Genomic DNA, 23,496 nt, shown 5'->3' on the forward strand with positions numbered 1-23,496 from the left:
CAGTAAAAGGAATTGCCGAACGAGCCCCCCTCTCTCTGTATATTTATGACTACTCATTTAAAACCCCTGAGCGTTTCACTTTCACCCCGTCTTGCGAACTCTTTTGCCTTGTACTACTTGTGGAGCTATGGCTACTGACGCTAATTCCACCGACAAGAACCTCATTTTCAGGAAACTCAAAGCTAAATCTGATAACAAGGTCTCTTGCTTTCTTTCATTTCTTCAATTTCTTATTATAATCAATGCAGATGCAGATGGGTCATTTCTTATAGATCTATTTATCATGTGATGCAGATGTGCTTTGATTGCAATGCCAAGAATCCAACTTGGGCTTCTGTCACTTATGGGATCTTTCTTTGTATTGATTGTTCTGCTGTTCATCGGAGTCTTGGTGTCCATGTCAGCTTTGTTAGGTTTGCTTCTATATTTTACTCTATGTTTTTGGGTTTTGTGTGATTTTACTTGACATTTTTGTTACTGTTGAGAATTTCATTTTCGAAGTCTTGTTATGATCTGTTTTAAGGAACTTTTGTATTTGGGATGAACCCCTTGAAGAAACTTTTTTCGGGTTGTTGCCAAAGATTGTAATAGATATAGGGTGTTTATGAAATTGTGAGTTTTTTAAATTGGAATTGAAAGGATGAGTCTATACTTCATTGTTTGTCCATTTGCAATTCAATTGAAAGAACTGCTTTGTAGAAATATATTACTTGGAAATTTCAGTAAGATCAAGCATCTATGTACACCCTCCATTCCAAAATAACAGTTGCTTTGACTTTTTGCACGTACTTTGAGGTGTAAAAAAATGTATTTCTACGCACTATTTTCCAATTTTTCTTTTTCTGAATAAATATATGTATATGTTAAATTTTTATTCAGAAAAAGAATTCAAAACTAATGTGCAGAAGTATGTTTTCTTTACACCTCAAATTAAGTGCAAAAAATCAAAGTGATTAGTATTTTGGAATGGACGGAGCATCCTTTTTCTGGATATTTCAGCAAAAGAGCTGTTGTGCCACATTTTACCAAAACATAACTAGTATACTCTATGAAGTTGCTCAGGATACTATTTTGAGTTAACACAACGTGAAGCTTATCAAGATACAATTTGTGAGAAATGTTTCGAACTTGAGATGGCTGATAGTCATGTATTGCTCGCTGAGCCATATAACTACGCAACTTGATGATTTGGAATCTATGTCGCCTAGTGATTGAAAATTTAGTTAACACGTTTCTGATGAAGATATCATTCCTTCATTTTCCAAGACCTTTATGAATGTATGCAGGTCAACAAATCTAGATTCTTGGACTCCAGATCAATTAAAGATGATGAGTTTTGGGGGAAATAATCGTGCTCAAGTTTTCTTCAAGCAGCATGGCTGGAATGATGGAGGAAAGATTGAGGCGAAGTATACTTCTAGGGCTGCTGAACTATATAAACAGTTGCTTTCTAAAGAAGTTGCTAAGAGCTCCAAGGAGGAGGCAGGTTTACCTGTGTCACCTGTTGCTTCTCAGTCTGTACAAGCTGTTAATGGGATTCCAGATAAGGTAGAAGAATCCCCAAAAGAAAGTTCTCCCCTAAAGCATGAAACTCTGGATATTCCTGCTTCACCGAAAGTAAGAGCTTCCCATTCAGTTCTCACCAGCACTGTCAAGAAGCCTCTTGGTTCTAAGAAGACTGGGAAGACTGGTGGGCTTGGTGCTCGAAAGCTTACTTCCAAGGTAAACCCTACTGTAGCTACTTTGACTTGTCCTTTCTAGTAACTGATGTGTATAGATGACTACTTTTTTACTTTGGAAATTCACCATTGTCTCAGTATGAATTATTCTTGTCAGAGTTCCTATATGCTGCTTAATTGACTCTCTCTACTGCAGCCCAGTGAAAGCCTATATGACCAGAAGCCTGAAGAAGTACCTGTACAAGTTTCTACATCTACAAATAGCAACCCAACTGCAGCATCCTCATATGCATCTCGGTTTGAATACACAGATAATGTTCCAGCTGCTGATACGGATTCTGCAGGAACCAATGTAACTGGCCACGTAGCCCCCCCAAAGTCACCGGGTTTCTTTTTAGATTTTGGAATGGACAGTTTCCAAAAGAAAGATAGCTCATCATTAAAGCCTCAAGTAAGAGTCATGACTAATAACTGTTTTTGAGCAAAGAGTGACATTACTTATTATTATTACTCTGTAAATATCAGTTTTGATAGAAAATTTAAACAATATGCTAGTTTAGAAGTTTAAGTTGTGACATCTAATGAGGGGTAAAGTTTGGATTTTTCTGTACAAAGTGCTAAAAGGAAGACACAAAGTCCAGTGGCAGAGCGGCCATCAGCATTTAACTAAAAAAATCTTGTCTTTCTCTCACTTTTTCAAACCTTCCACAATAGCTCGTGTTTTTTCCCCGTCTAATAGATGTACACATGCTTGTAATGATTTTCCTTGCGCTTCAGTTTTACATCTCTTATTATATTTCTATCCATTTGTTTTACTTATACAGGTATGTTGGCAAATTAGTTTCGCATAAATCCATTGCTATAGAGTACTTGCTGTTTTCCCTTGTGTGGATTTATTAATCTAATTATAATCACTATTGTTTCTTTACTAAAAGCCATAGTTTTTTCTAAAAAAAATTTTGGTACCAAAGAGTGGGTTTTGGTGCTAAAATAGAACTTATGCTATAATGCTAATGCTAAAATGTCTATAGCTTGTTTTTAAACTAATATTCATCTACCAAAAATTTGTCCCTCTTCTTTTTTCTGTTAAAGAATGGTGTGGCAAGAATCGCTACAGCCGTTGTTCTCAACTAAAAATCTTTCCTTTATTATACTTAAACTGATTTGATCAAACTAGTCGTGAACTCTGCATAAATTGTAAGTTATATAGAATGCATATGAACATGTGTCATGTGGAAGAGTTTTACTTGGGATCTTGTGGCTTGTCCTGTAAATATTGTTATTGTGAATTGAAACTTTGATATTATTATTATTAATTTTTTTTTGTGAAAATGGATAGACAGAACTGATTAGGAATTTTTAATTACTAAGACTAGCAAAGGGTTTGGAATTAACATACTTATAAATTGGTATTGATTCATTTTTTATATATAATAATAATAGAGGTGGAAATATATGATCTAGGGAGTTCCTTAACTGTGATTAGGTGATATAGGTAATTTGTAAAATTGTGGACCTTGGGCATAGATGCCATTAATCTATGACTGGGTATAGGGTGGATTTGAGGATAAGGACACCGGAGAGGTTTTGTTTTCTTCGTACTTTATATATTTCTTATGAGGGGACTGAGAGTGAGCTATTAATCTGATGACCTCTGTCATGCAGAGGATTACCTTTACAACCAGGTAAGACCCCCAAACCCAAATTTTAATCCTTAGTACTCCCTTTGTTCCATGTATTGTCATCACATTTCCTATTCTGCCTGCCCCAAAACTATTTTCGACATTCAGTTAGTATGTAAAGAAGTGTTAATTATATGAATTTATATGATAAATACTACAATCTTTTGGTAAATATCTATCTATTTTATATGATTGAGTAATAGGTGAAGATCTGATTGTGGACAACATAAGTGGGATGGAATAATGGACAGAGTTATGCAAATAGTAGTCCACTAAAATGTTCAACACCAAATAAGACCAATAAATGTTGAAACCAAGCTGTATTTGTCTTTTGGCTTAATCAAGCTAAATATATTTTATAACGGGAGACTTGAATATTTAGTTTATCATATATTTTTGCAGCATAATTTAAGTCAAACTACCAGAACTCGTTAAATTTTGTGCATTTCAATCATTTTCCAAACTTCCTATGTGATATGATTAACTATTTTTAATAATCATCAACTAAATATATGAGAACTTAGTAAATATTGGTTTATGAATAAATGGTCCGGTTTAGTTTAACCTTACGTTTAATATTGTAAACAATACGCAAACTATTTATATATATAAGGTCCTGATAACCAAATTATTAACGGAGGCTTACAACCCATATCAGTACTGAGTGTTTGGTTAGTGCTGAAGTCATTGCTCCGACTTCGAACAGATTTCTTCCATTCGTCATGGTGTTTTGCAAGCTGTAGCCACTAAAGTTTTGCAATCTTTGTGCCCACTCTCCAGGATAATATCTGGAAACAGCATTTGTTTCGAGTAAGATATGCTAAAGTGGTATCACCTTTTACATTTTGTTTGAAACAATTGGTTAGATAGTTTTACCTCGAATTCTAAAGTCAAATAGGTGATTACTACAGTCAGGAGCTTATTGACAGAAACTTCCTGTTTTCCTGTATTGGTTTAAATCTTGTTTCTGCCTCAAGCTCTCTGTCTTTCTTTGATTTATTTATCACTTTGTTTACACGTGTCATGTCACTAAGAAATATTTAGTGACGAAGTTCCTATACAGTACATGTTTTATGCCATCATGGGCTTGTACATGTAATGCATGTGCCTTCAGTACCTCTGTTTTGCCTTTTCCAGATTCAAGAAACTGATGAAGCAAGGAAAAAGTTTTCAAATGCAAAATCTATTTCTTCATCCCAGTTTTTTGGGGATCAGAATAAAGATGCTGACAGTCAAGTTTCACTGCAAAAATTCTCTGTAAGTGCCCTTGTGAATGTCATATAGTATAGTACCGTATATAGTTTCTATATGACTATATGGTTGGACGTTGGTGAAGATGCCTTGAGTTTTGTATGCAAATATCGTGGGATGCTCCGTTTTTTGTAGGCCACTCTTATATTAAGAAACAGGGAATCCAGTTTTTCAGATCCAAACAGTCATTCACATACATATCTTAAGTTTCTTCTTTCTGCATCACAGACCAGTTCTTTAAGTCTCTGTAACAGGTCATGTATTTGCCTTTGGGACACAATTAATGCATATTCCTATATTCTTTCAGGGTTCTGCTGCTATATCAAGTGCTGATCTATTTGGTGAAGATGCTGACTCTGCTGCTGATCTCACTGCAAGTGACTTGATTAACAAAATCTCTTTCCAGGTATAGTATAGTCGTAGCTCACGATGGTGGCATTGAATTCTAGAAAAATTAGTGGTCACACATTCAGATGTGTTATTAAATTAAGTTTCAGAACAATTGTTAACTTCATTACGGGTGACGTAGGGTTAATCTTTGAGTTTATTTATCAGGCACATCAGGATATTTCTTCCCTCAAAAATATTGCGGGAGAAACTGGGAAAAAGCTCAGTTCCCTGGCATCATCATTTATGACAGATTTTCAAGATAGAAGTTTCTGATCGCGGTGTAAATGGCATTTAAGAAAAATGCAGATAGTTTATCGACAAGCTGGACAAATTTGTTAGAAAAGGATGTGAAAGAGAGTTTCTAGTGGTATTCTATCAGAAGCCACTAAATAATATATAAGTTATACTGCAAAAGGTGTTAATTCTGTATCGTAGCGAAGAACTTGTATTAAGCAGTGAATATGTTTGTTCTTGTCAGCAGAGAAAATTTAGGTGTTCATGTCTCTTTCCTGTGTAATCCATTTTCTTTTACGGTATTGTACTTTCAATCAGTTACAAGGTATCAAGGCTCCTCTCAAACTTGCTTATTGTCTGTCTATGGATGTAACAAGATGAATCCTGTTGAAACAAATTGTGATCATGTCACCAGCATATACTACACATCTTCATGCAACGAACTTTCTTTTTATCATCTCTTCCTCTGTGCAATAATAAGTAACAAATTGCAATGCATGAGACTGAACCCTGATCATGCATACCAGATAATAGGGATAATGAACTTGATTTCATATCAAAACCTTGCAACTTTATTTGTTTATTACAAAGGCATGCTTGCATTGAATATTTGCATGGATGTAGTATATATATTTCGTACATATATAAACCCAATCTATGCAGTTGATCACATTTTGATAAAACAAGAATTCAATGAATACATCCAAGCTACATATATATATAGCACTTGGAGAATAGAAGTATTCATACAGTAGTATTTTAGTTTTGCCCTCACCCCTTATATATAAATAGTGTTTTCATACAACATATAATTCTCAAGGAGTGTAGCCACCATGACCACCACCTTCACCACCCCCACTGCCACTTCCATATGCACTGCCTCCGCCGCCATAGCCACCTACACCACTAGAGCCACTGCCTCCGCCACCCCCAGAGCCGCCACCACCACCGGCAGCATATGCACCGCCATGCACTCCTGCACCACCACCACCTTCCCCACCACCATTACCATATCCACTCCCTCCTGTACCATAACCGGAACCACCTGCAGCTCCACCACCGCCGCCACCTCCATGTCCACCTCCTCCACCATACTCTCCTGCACCTCCATACCCTCCACCACTACCACCTCCCTCACCTCCCCCATAACCACTCCCATGTCCCCCAGCTCCTCCATAACCACCTGCACCACCCCCGCCACTTCCGCTCCCTCCACCACCGCCACCTCCATAACCACCAGCACCACCACCATACCCTTCCCCACCACCTTTTCCTGCACCACCACCATACCCTCCAGTCCCATAACCACCAGTACCACCTCCTGCACCTCCACCACCTCCCCCACCACTTCCATATCCTCCACCATGCATGCCACCACCCCCATAACCCCCACCCCCACCATTACCACCACCACTTCCATACCCACCACCATGCTCAGCACCACCACCTCCACCACCATTACCACCACCACCCCCCCCTCCATAGCTCACTCCACCTCCACCCTCACCTTTACCAGCACCACCATACCCTCCTTCATAACTAAGAATAGACCTAGCTGCAGAACATAACACTACACTCAACAACAAGAAGAGAAAAACACTAGCAACTTTGTGTGTACCCATTTGTGCAAAGCTGCTTGGGATTGCAAGAGATTGTGTTGGGCCTATTTATAGAACTAGTGTTTGAGTGGAATGGACCGTATTGTCAATACAAGCACAAAGCACATGCCTCTGAGGGAATTTTTTTGGAGTGCCCACTTCAATTGCTCACACTATCACCTACTAATAATCACCCCAGCTAGCTAGCTACTACTATATGTTGCACATTATAATGTGCATTTGCTGTATCCCATCAAAATTCTATCATCAAATACATATACTAGTTTTTCTGTATACCTATACTCCCTCCCTCCTTTATATTCTTTATATTCACGGTTGCACGCATTTTAAGTATTAGTTCAATAACGTTTTTTTTAATTCAAATTTTTATTAAGGGATTTTTTTTAAAAAAAATATCATGAACCCATACCTTATACTCTCTCCGTCCCATTTTATGTGACCTCATTTCTTTTTTGGGATGTCCAAAAAAGAATGAACCTATAATACTTACTATTTTTGAACACTACTTTTCACTATTACACCCATTACCTCTATATTTTATACTCTCTTTTTATTAAATAAACACTATTACACCAACTACTTTCCTCTACTATCTCCAATCTATTATTAAATATTGATAGATCCCACTACTTTACCCACTTTTCAACTACATTTACTACCTTTTTTTTAATCTCCGTGAAAGTTGGGAGTAAGAAGTAACATAAAGAAACTGCTGGAATTTCTGGATGGAGTATTAAGCTATTAAAATACTATTATTTTAAAGCTAAAAAGCCACATTTAAAGAATGGGAAAGAAAATGCATAAATAGAGATAGTTATATCAAATCTTCCGACGTTAACTTGAAAAAAAAATTAGATTCTTTTCAATACCGAGGAGTACAGCTAGCAATGGACTCCAGGCCCACAGCAAAGTCGGGACATAACTCTCTTGTATTAGCAATTGTAAACTACAATTTTTAGTTGACACGGCCCAGAAAAGTTTACTACCTTACTGCACGATGATGGAGAGATGGAGAGCAGGAGCATCTCCTAGTCCGTGGCTCTTGAATTAAAGTATAACAGTCATGATCTGGATAGAGTTTTAAGAGATTTTCAGAATCTAGTCTATTCTCCCTTCATTATCTAGTAGCCTCTATATAATTTTTAACTAATTTGTATTAACAAAAAAATCATTACTTCTAATACAAGTTATGGAAGTTCAAATATAAATAAAAAAATAAGGGAAATTTGTAAGGATATCAATGTTTCAAACTTCATACGAGATTTCATGCTGGTAGAAAATAACTATTTTTCATGTCGTAATAGTTGCAATGAGGTTATAACTAGCCATATTGCCGGTGCTTCGCACACAGAAAATGACACATTTTTCTATTTTTTCATTTTCTTGAACATATGCTTAACAGTATTTTTTGGTAGTTTTCCCTGATAAAAATAAAAAAATTAGTCTATATAATATTTGTTACCATATTTGTACGTAACATGATTCATGAATTATGTTTTTATCACAAAATCATTACTTACGATAAAAGGGAAAAAAAATTATATCTATACTTAAATCATAGGAAACTGAAAAAATCATAATTTTCAACAAAAATTCAATCAGAATCCCACCGTTAAGAACCAACCATCAACCAGAAAAAGTTTACAGTCATAAAGTAAGCAACTAATGCAAATACATAGTACATAATCCAAATGTAACAACTCTAAAACAGGGACTGAAAACTAATCAAAGACAGAGTAAATGAGTGAATGAGAAGTTGTTGTAGTGTTGAGGATGCGACACATTAGATGTAGGCAGCCCTCCATGTAACAAAAAACTGATCTCAGACTTCCTGGAAGTAAAAAAAGGATTAATGGTTTATGTTTTTAGAAAGAATAAACATAGAAAATAGATTGCGACTATTTCGTATATTTGGATTACTAGTTTTATTTTGTTGCTGAAAGATTTGGCAGAGACTGGTGTGTCACCAACATGTCTGATGTCGATAATATATTGCTCTGCGAAGATAGAAGAATGTATAATAAAAATCGAAGTTATGATACATTTAGTGTATGCAGTTTGAATTGCCAAGTCATTAGTTCAACTCACATCACTGTTACTTGAAATAGCCACACCAGTGTTGATGATCCATCCAAACTAAGTGAACGGCTAAGACCGAACTTGAAAGCATTTGATGCAAAAGATTATTGGGCTTTTGATAAGCACGTTGTCATGTTTGATCTGTAAAAGTTGGATATAGCATACATGGCCCCTTCTTCCATCTTTTCAGCAATAGCATTTTAGGTATGTGCGTATGTGCATAAACATAAGCATGCATATGATAATTTTTTTTAGTTAAAGAAATGAATTGTTAAAGTGTTAAATTCAACAATGCACGAGAATCTTTCGTAATATCATAAACTCTTTGATGACGAAGAAATATAAAAACATATTAGAAATACAATCATGTATATTTGATTAATCTTTTTTTTCTTACGTCGCACGTCATCCAATAAAATCATTTGTATTCTTTCAAGGTACCGTGAGCTCCCCTAGATACGTTAGACGGTCAATGCCATATTCATGTCACCCGAACTTTAATTTTTATTAAATCAAAAAAATATTTATTAAATTTAAATAATAGATATTACAAAAATAATAATAATGTATGTATTTCTTATGAAGATTTACACACACATATGTATATGTGTATAGTCTTATTCCGGTACAAACCATTGAATACAACTTAAATGCGACAAAATGCTTTTGAAAATATGGGGAGGTTTGTGGGTCCCGAGAATGGACCATGAGATGGGTCTTCACAAGGTCTAGGTGGGGCGTAGTGGACGGGGTTGACCTAGTGGGAAGGGGGTGGAGTAGATTATTGGCTCTTAAGCTTGCCTGGAGCCCCTGGGTCCTGTCCGGAGCCCCTTAATGGGACCGAGGTGGATTGAGTGGGTGATGACATCTAGAGGGTGGATGATGACATCTAAGGGATGAGTGACGTCATATAGGCCTAGTTTCAGTTGGTTCGCATTTAATGTTTGCATTTAGTGCTTTGTATTTGATGATTAGCCTATATATTTATATCTATTACAAATTAGGGATAAAATTATCCAAATTAAAACATTAAAAATTACTTATCACCTGTGCAACTTGTTTGATTCTAATCCCAAACCTCCCCTTAATAATACGGCTTACCCCTTTTTTATTACTAACAATGATAATGAACCATTGAGTTGTGAGAATGATTATTTTAAACTCGTATGTGGTGCTGGCCCGCTTCCATTTGCATATTACTATATTAGACCAAATCGGGATTTTTTAGTGAATTGTTGGTGATATGGCCAACGAATTTTTGTCGTGTCCTGCATTTTTGTTTATGAAAAGTGCGCAACTCACACAAGGATCAACAAGTTAAGCTCCAAATAACAAGTTTATTCTGGAATTGTACTGATGCATGTGCTCACCAAGTTCAATGGACTTAGCATCGTATTAGTTTTTGTGATTGATCCAATGTTCCTGAGGATTCAATATCTTCGTCCTCATATTTTAGTCCAATCACTCCCCCTTAACATGTGATTATGATTACCATATCAATTATTTTCTCGAAACAATAATACTGCACATCTCATAAATGCTATCATCTTTTTCATTTTTTAGGCTGTTTTTTTTATGATCTTGATAAGAAACCAACTCACAAGTCTGCTTTTTACCGCAACTGAAAACTTAATCAGGGCAGTATCTATTTTTTTGGCAGCATCAGCACAGCACAGCACCACCACTTTGATCTACAAATAAAAATGAATTGTACAGTCTTCTGAAACAAAAAACAAATAGCTTGTGTAAGATGTAAAATCTAACCCTCCACGGCTGTCCCAAATGGTTGGAGAGTGACGTTTAAGGCTTGAGTGACGTTTAAGGCTTGAGTTCGATTTCTTGGACGTTCCGGGAGTAAGTGGGCTATCATGCTCCGTGATATGAGTGTGCAAGTATGCCCAATCGAATTAGTCGAAGTGCGCGATTTAACAAAAATAACAAACAAAAAAAAAGTAAAATCTAGCTATTGTATGCTTTCTGTTTCATTTTCCATTTTCATAATACAGAACATAATACATGTATGTACTGAGGCGAGCAAATCGGTATAGTAACCTTGAATTGAACTTGTAATAAGCGACTATCATATACAGAACATCATAATACTGTGAATTGACATAGGAGCCTTCACAAGACATGCTACTGGAAACAAAAAAAGCACAACTATACTGTCTACTATTAATAAAGATACAAGTTAACCATTGTGCATAGGTGATCTTTCTTGCACAACTCTAGACGTTTTCGTCTGCCTAAAAGCCTTGATCGGACTCGGAAAAGACCATCCGCGTCCCCTTGCTGCCTCCACCGGCATCTTAACACCCACCGATCTCGATCTCCTCATCATCTCCGCATAATCATCACTCACCTTATTCGTTTTCGCCTCTTCATTCTCTCCTTTCTTGCCTCTAAATAACGACAAGAAAATAGATTTTGCACGTCTAGCAGATGCGGGGGACTTGTGATCACTACTAAACCTCGAACTTGTTCGTAGAATGGGAATGACCAATGATGTTGATCGTTTGATGGAGGGCTCGTTGTCGATCAGGTTACGAAGAGAGTCGGAGGAAGCAATGTGGCAGCTGGAAGAGTGAGGCGGAGGGCAGGTGAGGCAGGGGAGGAGGGAGGCACAGTTGGGACAGAGATCGACGAGGCGGTTGCGGAGACAGGTGGGGCATATTCCGGTGCGGTTAATCGAGGAAGGGTGTGATTTGCATTTCCATATTTCTTCTTCATCCATATTCGAGGCCTTGATTCAAAAAATCGATCCGAGGGCAAGGGATTCAGTAGTTTTACTTCACTGGTAGATGCACCAATGTGAGTGTTGTAGAGCTTGGTTTCATATATATAATAGAAAATACTTGTGGCACATAATTGTGTACAAAAACATGTACATAATGACATGTGGTGGATTTTATTTGGATGACCCCCTGCATTTACACCAACCACTCCAATCAAAACCCACCACATCACTTGTCAATGATGTACAAATTTTCTAGTACACAATTATGTGCACCTAGCACTACTCATATATAATAGGCGTCAACGACGTAATGTTATAGAAGTAAGCAATTTTGCATGCTGAATTGGCGTCTCCATGTGTCAACGTGGGCTGAGCCGCTTGGCTAAAGCAATCAATCGATGACTTAGATTTAACCTGAGCTCTGAGTTTAAAATATACCTGAGCTCTGAGTTTAAAATATATCATATATGCTTAGATAATTTTGATTTATTAATGATTTATGAATTATTAAAAATATAATAATAATAATAAATATGATTTATATTTAATTTATATCTTATGAATAACTTTTAATCTAAAAAAAGTTTAAAAAAATTAATTAACTGAAAAAAGTATCTTAAACAAACTTCTGACTTTAAGTCAGTTTCCGGCTTATTTATGGCTTTAAGTCGGCTTCTGACTTATTACATAAACAAGACATTTTTTAACTTAAAATTGGAAACAATTTTAAGGCCCGACTTAAGGCAGGGACAAAGAGGCTCTTAGACGAGCACACAATTATTTTTATTGGGATTTCACAAATGTCCGAGAATTTTTTTGCAAATGTATTATAATTTATTATAATAATTTTAAGAATAATTTTTTTGAAAAGTATATTAAAAATACGGAGGTTGTATTTCCGAATATTAACAACCATATAAACAATTTAGAAAAAATTATTGAAAATGTCTTCAATTAAATTAAAACAATCACAAATAAAATTTAAACAAGTGTCCTTTGGAGCCAATTAATCAACATCAACTAAATTGAACAAATATCAATCAACAACAATGCAACCAATTCTCAAAACAAAATCAACTAAAATTATAACATTAATTCTAATACAAGTCTAAAAGTGATTGTAATATCCTGAATTCATTTTTTGAATAATACATAATTTATATGTATTTTAATGAGTATTATTTTTTTTATATATTTATTTTAGTATTATTGATTGCCTTGACAACAACAAGGGTCCCATGAATATTTAATTATGAGAAGGGGTGGGTTTTCTTTAATGTTCTGAACGAATAAAGTCTATTAATATTATATAGACTTGAGAGGAGATATCTTTCAAAACTTTCTTGATATGAGACAGATAGAATTGTCTAATCCAAGCAACAAGTTGAAGTTGATTTCAATATGTGTTCAATGTGCAGTGGGTTATAGTACAACTTCTATATTGACTAGAAAACTCTAAACCCACTTCGATAAAAGAAAAGAGAAAGGATAAGAATATATAGTGTTGATAGAGGAATTTGGTGAATCAACAAACGTGAGGTTCGTTGCCGGAATAAGGTGTTTCACGGTGATTATATGACGGAATTCCGCCGTGGGCGGTAGATTTAGGTGTTTAAGGGTGGCTGAGATCAAGGGAATATATTTCTGCTCTCGTTCTCACAACTCTCGATATATCTCCTTAATGTGCCTACGTACCCTTTTATATAGGGGATCAAACCGTACGTAGTTCTATTGAACCAGGAGTCCTAGTTTGATCAGGACTAGGCCTCTTGGTGATTAGGTCGATCTTAAGCCTGATGGCTTATCTCGGAGAGTCCTACTCCAGTTAGGATTAGTCTTGAGGCTGACTACCTCAGACTCCTAATCCAAATAGATCACGGATTCGACAATATCTCCACTACGAGAGATAGCATCTACCACTACTCTTATGGAGAAGTTATCTGGGAGAGCCATGACTAACCCCTTGAGGTGTAGGGACATGTCCTCACCTCCCGGTGAGGTCTTCGTCTTCAAACAAGGAGCCAAATTACACGATCGTCTCAATACCCCGATGAGGGCTAACTTACCAGAATACAGGATCCAGACATATGATCGGCCTTCATGTCACCCCGGAAGGCCTTCAAGAGTCATGATCACCTCAAGCCCCCACACGAGGGTTAACTCGGCAGATAGCAGGATTGAGGATTGTAGATCATGCCCGGATGAGCCCGGGAACTATCAGATGAGCCTGATAACTACCAAATGAGCTTGGTAACTGGTCTTCATATCCCCCGGAAGGGTCGCCACGGAGACTCACTCATCCTCTCTCTCGCATCATTTATTCATATTTGTACCTCTTTTAGGCCAAGGGACGCGTCCTGATAAGGAGGACGCGTCCTTCCCTATTCCTGTCTTCATTCCTGTTTATTCGACAAGAGACCGCACCTCCCGGGACATGTCTGGAGGGAGGGCGCGTGCTCCCCTTCACATTGTGTACAAAAACGACTGTAACAAGTACTCCCCAGATTCGATTGTCATTGAAGATGTCAAGGGAATCTTTATAAAAGGAATTCGACTTCAAGCCTCTGTAGGGTGACTCCGTTTCAATCTCCTCAATTTTCAACAAGACGCGTCTCCTTGTGAAGGCGCGTCCTCTTCTACCCGTTCTTTCCTGGAGAATTCATAACGTTTCTTCCGTTATCTTTTCAAAATTCAAAATTAAACGACAGCTGTTTCCCCTTTCTCTATAAATACCCCCAACTCCTTTTCACTCCATCTTCTTCATTTTCTCTCTGTACTTTCACTCTCCACCGCGCGCTCCAAACCTTTCCGGCCAGCTACCGCTCGCATCCGACCTCCATTTGCAAAGCTCATCCCCCCATTCTCTTCGTCATCTTCAAAGGTATGTTTTCCAGCCATCCTTTTCAATTTTTGTCCAGTAGATCGATAGATCTAAGTATGTGTCTCTTTAACTGCCCATGAGTTCTTCGTGTTCTTCATTTTATCCATGTATATATGTATATATATGAGTAGTCTTTGATCCATCAATTAACCGTAATCACGTAACAAATATGTTTGTGCGGGCTGTTAGTTACTACTTCATACCTATCAAGGCGCGTCCTTTGAGGACAGCGCACCACTAGAATTCATGTTAGAAGCAAACGTTTTGAACGACCCTTCGACTCGTGCTCACCCTCTTGTTCATCCGTTTTACTTTAGAGATCAAAAGTAATGAGAGGGCGCGTCCCATTATAGGACGCGTCTTCCTCCCACCTTCAACCCACAACCGTTTCGCTTCACACTTCACTTTAACTGCTTCATATTTTCTTAATTTGAAATCGCTAGGACGCGCCTTCACAGCTAATTCATTTTTTCTTTCAGCTGGTAAACGAGGGCGCGTCTCCCCCCTTTCATCCATTTAGAAGTTTTTTAGGGCAACGGGGAATCTCCATCTCTCCCCTAGAGGTTTTTTCACCATCACCACCCCGATCATCTTACATCCTTTCTGAAGAAGAAAAAGAAAGAATCCTTCACAACCTTGCACGAGACAACATGGAGTCTTCACATTCCTCGACTCCCCAGGCCATTACCCCCAACGCTCCTCTCCCCGAGGTTACTAGCTCACAGACTGTCCACGGTCGCCCTTCTGATTACGACTCGTCATTTGAAGATTGGCTCGAAGAACCGGAGGGCGCGTCTATCCCTTCTCGCAAAGGAAAGGGAAAACAATATCAAATTATCTCTTCATCGTCAAAACACAGAGCTTCTTCTCCCCCTAGCGACGGGGATGATTCTGACTATGAAGACTCAGACAAGGGGGAAGAAGGCGCGTCCTCTCATAAAGCTGTTGAAGAGGATGCTGATGAAGAGACTTCGCAGGGCGTGCCCCAAGGCAGAACGTCTAGAATTCCTCCTTCTCCTCCATTGTCTCCGGGGCCGTACACTCATCCTCGCATAGAAAAATGGGAGGAAGATGTGGATTGGACAGAGTATGAAGACATGAAACTCTCTTCCAAGATGGTTGAGGAAATAAAAAAAAATAAAGGCAAATTGAGCTGCGTAGACCAACCCTCTACACTCTCTTGGGAGGAATTAGAGTGGACGATGGATTACTATGAACAGAAAGGGACAGCAGTGGTTCCTCTCGAAGAGATGAGGGCTCACCGCTTTGATATCGGGAATTACAGGGTCAGTTTAGGAGTGGGCGCACCCCTTCATGAATACTTCGAGGCAATTTGCGAATGGTTCGATGTCGCGCCCATCCAGCTATCCCCAAATTCTTATAAGTTGGCAGCAGGACTATTCATCCTCTACAAAGATGAAGGATACGGCGCGCCTTCCATGGAAGAGCTGAGCTATTTTTTCCGCCGGACAAGAAGTTCCCTAGGTTACTTCTTTCTTGTGGTCAGGAAACAACACAACAATAAGGGATTCAGCGAAGGGCGCGTCTCCCATATCAAAAAATGGAAAGAGCCTTTCTTCTACGTCTATGACGTTAAGAGGATTAGAACACAGTTCAATATTTCTCCAGGTTAGCACATTTCCCTGCAGGACGCGTCCTTCCAATTGTTGCTATCCCTTTTACTGACTTAACTTTTTATTTTGTTTAGTTGAGCACGGGATGCCCTCCCTAGAGGACGAGGCCTTAGAGAGGGTGCAACACATCCTGAACCTCCCTCATGAGAGGAAGAATATGACCCTTCTTGTCGCCACCCCAAACCTCATTAGGGCCGGATTCCTTTCCCCCAACATAGGCACCAAGGTGGGGTTTAAAGTGTTCAGGGATGGCCGTCCTCTTACAGATAGAAAGCATAGATTTTCTAAGGAGCAACCCAGGGAGCCGAGCCCTGATAATTTATCTGATAAAGGTATTGTAGGGCGCGCCTTTTCCATATAGGGATTTTAATTTGAGGACGCGTCCTATACTCTTCATATACTTGTATGATTTAACATGTTTACGTCTGAAGCGTGTCTTACCCTTTCTATATACTTGATTTAACTTACTTGTCATTCTATCAACTGTACATGACTAACATGTTTCCATTGTTGTTATACAGATATGACAAACTGTAAAGCATAATGTAACGTAACTGTAATTACGATAACTCAACACAACAAAAGACAGGAAACAATACGTAAGTATAATACAGGAATCTACAGGTTGGAGATTCGATACGAATAGACAAAGTCAATCAAGATATCTGAGACGAGCATCCGTCCACTGGAAGAAGTTCATTAACATGTTCAAGCCTCAGTGAAGAATAAAGTTCTATATGTTTCTGCTATCAAGATTGCCTGAAGATCAAGTATCAAAGACCAGAAGATTCCAGTATATTTAATTTGATTATTTATAATCAAATTTATCGAAGCAACATCTAACCCTGAATGACTGATCAAGTATATTATCAAGCAAATGATTCAAAGAATCATTTCAGTTCGAGTCGTTCGTGAACCAGACCAGTGCACAGGACGTCAGGACGTACGAAAGAATTCAGTGGATTAATCAAAGGATTAATTGATCAAGTCAATCGAGCTGCTCCAGGATATATTGCCAAAAGGACCTTATTAATTAGATATATATATATATATATATATATTAATTGTGAATTATTTGAATTTAAATAATTCAAGTAATTAATTAAACACAATTAATTATATATATATGTATATTTAATTAGTATACAAAACAAGAAAGCAAGTTCAAAACAAGGAATTTGTCTAAGGCATGAACGAGGCTTCACTGTAAGTGAAGCGCAATCTTTGACAAGTCAAAGGCGCAACCTTTGACTTGTCAACACTTGCGCCTCTCAAGTCATTCACTTGGAAATTCCCTAAGTGCTAAACCTCAGTGTATCCTGTGAGATGAAAGAATCAAGCGCCAAGTTTGACTGAAAGTCAAAACTTGCGCTTGGTTCCTTCTTTGGAAAAGAAACTAAGTAAAGCCATCACTGTACAGATGAATGGAGCGCAACATTTGACCAAAAAGTCAAATGTTGCGCCTCCTGTCCATACATTCACCTTCACACATTTTTTACTTAGAATTTTTCTAAGTGAAGGCAATTCAGTGAGAGATGAATGAGGCGCAACTTTGATATACATATATTTATATATGTAAGTGGCGCCACTTTCATTATTCCTGGGAGTTAGTTTATTTCTGATTAAACGAATCCGTCCAGGACGAACTCAAGTCGTCCAGGACGAACTCGTTAACCATGGTTAGTTGTTGAGAAGCCTATAAATAGAGCTTGATGTTTTCATTTGAAAACAACTACACACTTTGTAAGTGCACACACTATACACATTCTCGAGAGTTAAATTAGAAGATCATATTTATCGAGAGTTTGTAATAGAGTGATTGTAGTCTCTGCAGCCGACACTTGTGTTGGAATTTGTAGCACCCGAGGATTATTTCTAATACAAGAATATTCCCCGACTTGCTGGAGTTATTTATTTACGATTGATTTAACATGGACTGAAATAAGATTATCCGCAATTAAATTAAATCGAAGAAATTGGTAAGACGTATTCAACCCCCCCCTTCTACGTCTGATTGGACCTAACAATTGGTATCAGAGCTTAGCTGATCGATATACAGATCTGAGATCCGTAACCAATCTGAAAAGCTAGCTGTCCGTACAATCGTAATTTTATCTGATAACAATGTCGACACACAAGTTAGGAATCAAAGTACCTCCATTTGACAAGGTAGACTACAACAACTGGAAGATGAAGATGTTGCTGTACATCAGAGTTGCTAATCCCATGTTCATTGGGATTCTGGAAAATGGTCCATTTGTGCCTATGAAGATTATTCCTGAATCTGTTGAAAATGGTGTTCGTATTCCACAGAAGTCTGTTCCCAAAGAGAAAAGTGAATACACTGACACTGATAAGGAATATGTTGCACAAGATCATAATCTGCAACTCATAATTGTTGAATCAATGACCAAGACAATGACACATCTGATACTAAGTCTGAAAACTTCAAAGCAGATGTGGGACACTATTGAGGCATTGATGGAGGGATCTGAAGAAGTCAGGGAAAACAGATACGATATGCTAATTGCCAGATATGAAGCATTTCAGGCAATACCTGGAGAGAACATTTCTCAAATCTATGAGAGGTTCATGTTGTTACTGAATGAACTCACCCTGCATGGAAAGACTTATCCACAGAAAGAGATAAACAGAAAGTTCTCATTTGTGATGCCACCTCATCTAGTTGTTAAGACAGAGACCATCCGGGAAAGAAGCGACTTCAGGACTATGACTTTGGAAAAGCTGTTTGGAAAACTGAAGACGTTTGAGATGGAACTTGAACAGAGAAAGATTATATATGGTGGTGGATCAACAGAATCCAAGAGTATGGCCTTACAGAAGACCACTGCACTTATTGCTGATCAACCATACTTTGGTTATCAACAATTAGTTGAATATGGTATCAATGATCACACTGTTGCTCAGAGTGATTGTTCATCCATCAAACCTGACTATCCTTCTACCATTACTGAGATTGTAGAAGCTGAAGTTGATGAAGTTTCTGATGAACCGGAGGATGAGTTTTACACTCAAGAAGAGCTGGAGCAGCTGGAAGATAAGTCAATGGCTTATATGGCTGCAAGGTTCAAGCATATCAAGTTCAGAAAGAACCCCCGGTACAAGAAAGCTTCAGGGAACAAGTTTCAGAGTAAAGGAGGATACTCAGGGTCAGGGTCAAAGAGTACTGGCAGTTTCAAACCAAACATGTATGACAAGAGCAAGGTCAGATGCTACAACTGCAATGACTTAGGGCACTTTGCAACAGAGTGCAGGAAACCCAAAGCAGCTCCTGTCAGAAACAACTCATATGATCAGAAGAATTCTTATGAGGATCTGAAGAAAGAGAATGAGAAGCTAAAAGCTAAGTTGGAAGCAATGGTGGCCAAGCACAAAGGAAGGGCTTACATTGCTGAGGGAAAAAGCTGGGATGACACAGATTCTGATGATGAACCTGTCCAGAGCAATTATGCATTTGCATTAATGGCTGACACTGTCGAGGAATCTCCATCTCAGGTATCTCCTGAAATTTCTGTTGATGACATGACTACTGCTGATTATAAAAAGACTATAAATGAACTAGGTCAAGAGATGTACAACTTGCACACTAGTTTATTAGCTTCAGAATCAGATAACTGTAGTCTTTCTCTAAAAATAGCTAAACTTGAAGATAGAATAGATGAATTAGCTTTAGAGAAACTCATGAACACTAACCTTAAAGATAGAATTGAATATCTAGAGAATAAGGAGAAGTGTAGTGCAGAAATTGAGGAGTCCCTTAGGTCTCAGATTGCTGACCTAGAAACTAAGCTTAGGGCCTATCAGAATTCTGCTTTTCTACAGAAAGAGATCTTGGATAGTCAAAGGGTTGATAAGAAGGTTGCTATTGGCCTTGACTATAGTTCTTTGGAAAGAGCTAAAAGAAAGAAGAGAAAAGAGAATGAAGGCATATTTGTTTCAGCAGGAACTGAGAATGCTCCTGAAGGAACAAATATACCTAAAATTCTGAAGAACACCAAGACCCCTATCTTTAGAATAGCACAAACAGAACCTCTGATAGAAGAAGACCTTGTCATCAAGGAAGAGTTAAAAAATGAGGAAGTTGTTAAGCCTCAAGTAAAACAGGAATCACCAGATGTACCTTCTAATTCCCATGTCAGAGATGACTCAGATAAAACTGGATTAGGAAGTACTAGTTCCAACAAAAAGAAGAACAACAGGAATGGCAAGTTAGATTCTAAGAACACCAATTCTAGGAATTCTAATGCTAGAAAGGTTTGTAATAATTGCAATTCTACTAATCATCTTACTCATGCATGTAAAGTGATTAAAGTAGATAATTCTGTTTCTAGCATGCCTAATACTATTAACATGAATGCTGTTCATTTGCCATGTGGTAGAGTAGGTTGCATGCTATGTGCTATGAATATGATGTCTGCATGCTTTACCATGTTGAATGCATCCTTTTCTGCACCATCTACCATGAATATGAATATGCCTGCACCTTCTGTTGCCCCTGTGGCAAAGACTGCTAGTCCTTCTAAGAAGAAGGAAACTCCCAACTCCAAGTCTAAAAGCACTTCTGCTAAGACTAAAAAGGAGAAGAGTCCAGTCACCCCTGAACAAGCACATGTTAAACCAGTTTCTGTTGATAATCCTGTTTCTACTAAATCACCTGGACCCAAGAACGTCTGGGTACCAAAGAAAGTTTAATCCATTTGTGAATGCAGGGCACAGGAAGGAAAAGTAAAGTTGTGTGGGTTCTTGATAGTGGTTGTTCAAGACACATGACTGGAGAAAAGTCCCTGCTCACAGATGTGGTGATGAGAACCGGCCCAATTGTAATCTTTGGAGATGACAGCAAAGGTTTTACAACGGGATATGGTAAGCTGAAAGTTGGAAATGTCATCATTGAAGATATCTCTCTGGTGGAAGGACTCAAGCACAACTTACTGAGTATCAGTCAGTTCTGTGACAAAGGATACGACGTAATCTTTCAGAAGGAAGTTTGCTTAATCCAGAACCGGAAGAACAAGGATCTTACACTTCGTGATGTAAGAAAATCAAGTTTGTTTATAGCCGACATAGACTCAGCAAGTAAGGGGGAGGTCAAGTGTTTCTACACCAAGGCCTCTGCTGATGATAGTTGGTTATGGCATCGGAAGCTCTCACATTTGAACTTTAAGATTATGAACTCTTTAGTCAAAAGAGAACTTGTGAGAGGACTGCCACAGAAAGAATTCTGTCAAGAAGGACTCTGTGATGCATGTGAAAAAGGGAAGTCAAAGAAAGCATCACACAAGAGCAAAGGCATGACTGATATTGGTTCGCCCCTTCAACTGATTCATATGGATCTGTTTGGACCAGTCAACATTCCTTCTATATCAAGGAAAAGATATGCTCTTGTGATCGTCGATGACTACTCAAAATACACATGGGTATTATTCTTACATTCAAAGGATGAAGCAGCACTCGTCATCATTGATCATATCAAGAAGATTGAAAAGGAAGCAGATCTGCCAGTAAGGGCAATCAGATCAGATAATGGAACAGAATTTCGTAATGCTGTTCTTAATGACTTCTGTACTGATAAGGGCATCTCTCGTCAGTATTCAGCTCCAAGGACTCCACAACAAAATGGTGTCGTAGAAAGGAAGAACAGAACCTTGATTGAAGCAGCAAGGACTATGATTAGTCAATCAAGACTTCCAATCTATTTCTGGGCTGAAGCTGTAAGCACTGCTTGCTACACTCAAAATCGTACCCTGATTAACAAGGATTTGGATAAGACTCATTATGAAGTAATGGCCAACAGAAAACCATCACTGAGTTACTTTCATGTGTTTGGTGCAAAATGCTTTGTGTTAAAAGAAGAGCATTTGGGAAAGTTTGATGCCAAAGCTGAAGAAGGCATATTTCTGGGTTATTCTTTGGAATCTAAGGCCTACAGGGTTTATCTGATCAATGACGACAAGCTGATTGAAAGCATCAATGTAAGATTTGATGATACCAGACTCCCAAGTCTTCAAAAGGAAAATGAATCTGATTCTCTGGAGTTTGAGAATTTAGAAGACATCTACTTAGGAGAAGATGAACCTGAAGCTGATATAAGAGATCCTAATGCAAATGAAGAGAATGCTGATCCTGAACCATCTGGAGGAAGTATTGGTAACAATACAAATGATCATCATGGTCACAGTGGTCAAAGTGGAGGATCATCAAATAGAATCTACATCAGCTCAGGGGGAGTAAGTCAAAGTGGATCCACTAGTCATCACACTCAACACAACTATGATTTTGGTGAATCATCGAGATTGAATCTGCCAAGACAAAGGGTATGGAGTAGAGACCATCCTGTTGAACAAATCATTGGTGATCCAGACACAGGAGTGCAGACTAGAAGAGCAACTCAGAATGAATGCAACTTTGCTGGATTCTTGTCTCAGATAGAACCAAAGAAAGTTGAAGAGGCTCTAAGTGATCCAGATTGGGTATCTGCAATGCAGGAAGAACTCAATCAATTCGAAAGGCAGAAAGTTTGGAAGCTGGTGCCAAGACCTAAAGGAAAATCTATAGTTGGCACTAGATGGGTTTTTAGAAACAAACTGGATGAAGACGGTATTGTTACGAGGAATAAGGCAAGACTGGTTGCAAAGGGTTATTCACAAGAAGAAGGAATTGATTACGATGAAACCTCTGCTCCAGTTGCTAGGCTTGAAGCAATCAGGATGTTCTTAGCATTTGCAGCACACTCCAACTTCAAAGTATATCAGATGGATGTGAAAAGTGCTTTCCTGAATGGTGATCTGGAAGAGGAAGTCTATGTTGAACAACCCCCTGGGTTTGAAGACAAAGAATTTGAAGACTTCGTATACTTTCTCTTCAAAGCACTCTATGGCCTGAAGCAAGCCCCTCGAACCTGGTATGACACTCTTTCCAAGTTCTTACTTGAAAATGGTTTCACCAGAGGTATCATCGATAAAACTCTTTTCCATAAAAAGCATAAGGATGATATAATTCTTGTACAAGTATATGTCGATGACATTATATTTGGTTCTACTAATGATCTTTTGTGTGAGAGATTTGCTAAGTTAATGCAGAGCAAGTATGAGATGAGCATGATGGGAGAATTGTCCTTCTTCCTAGGACTTCAAGTCATTCAGAAGCCTGACGGTATTTTTATCTGCCAATCTAAATACATCAAGGATCTTCTGAAGAAATATGGAATGGAAGAAGCATCTACTGCCAAAACCCCTATGCCAACTGCTGTCAAACTTGATCAGGACAAATCTGGTAAGTCAGTTGACATC

General features: G+C 38.2%; 3 protein-coding genes across 3 annotated transcripts; 1 reads left to right on the forward strand and 2 right to left on the reverse strand.

Moving 5' to 3' along the window:
- Window positions 1-29: 29 nt before the first annotated feature.
- LOC108192405 (probable ADP-ribosylation factor GTPase-activating protein AGD8) lies at window positions 30-5,594 on the forward strand. The gene is made up of 7 exons (XM_017373281.2): window positions 30-199; window positions 295-413; window positions 1,287-1,722; window positions 1,876-2,130; window positions 4,499-4,618; window positions 4,920-5,018; window positions 5,168-5,594. The coding sequence occupies exons 1-7, from the start codon at window positions 128-130 to the stop codon at window positions 5,273-5,275; spliced, it is 1,209 nt and encodes a 402-aa protein (XP_017228770.1). The 5' UTR covers window positions 30-127; the 3' UTR covers window positions 5,276-5,594.
- A 191-nt stretch (window positions 5,595-5,785) lies between these two features.
- LOC108204019 (glycine-rich cell wall structural protein 1.0-like) lies at window positions 5,786-6,946 on the reverse strand. Its single transcript, XM_017373279.2, has one exon. It carries the CDS (start codon window positions 6,856-6,858, stop codon window positions 6,052-6,054), a length of 807 nt encoding a protein of 268 aa, XP_017228768.1. The 5' UTR covers window positions 6,859-6,946; the 3' UTR covers window positions 5,786-6,051.
- A 4,046-nt stretch (window positions 6,947-10,992) lies between these two features.
- Window positions 10,993-11,841, reverse strand: LOC108192722 (uncharacterized). Its single transcript, XM_017373278.2, has one exon. The coding sequence runs from the start codon at window positions 11,666-11,668 to the stop codon at window positions 11,126-11,128; it is 543 nt and encodes a 180-aa protein (XP_017228767.1). The 5' UTR covers window positions 11,669-11,841; the 3' UTR covers window positions 10,993-11,125.
- Between the last annotated feature and the right edge of the window lie 11,655 nt (window positions 11,842-23,496).

The sequence above is a fragment of the Daucus carota genome, chromosome 8 (assembly GCF_001625215.2).
Source record: "Daucus carota subsp. sativus chromosome 8, DH1 v3.0, whole genome shotgun sequence".
Lineage (NCBI taxonomy): Eukaryota > Viridiplantae > Streptophyta > Magnoliopsida > Apiales > Apiaceae > Daucus > Daucus carota.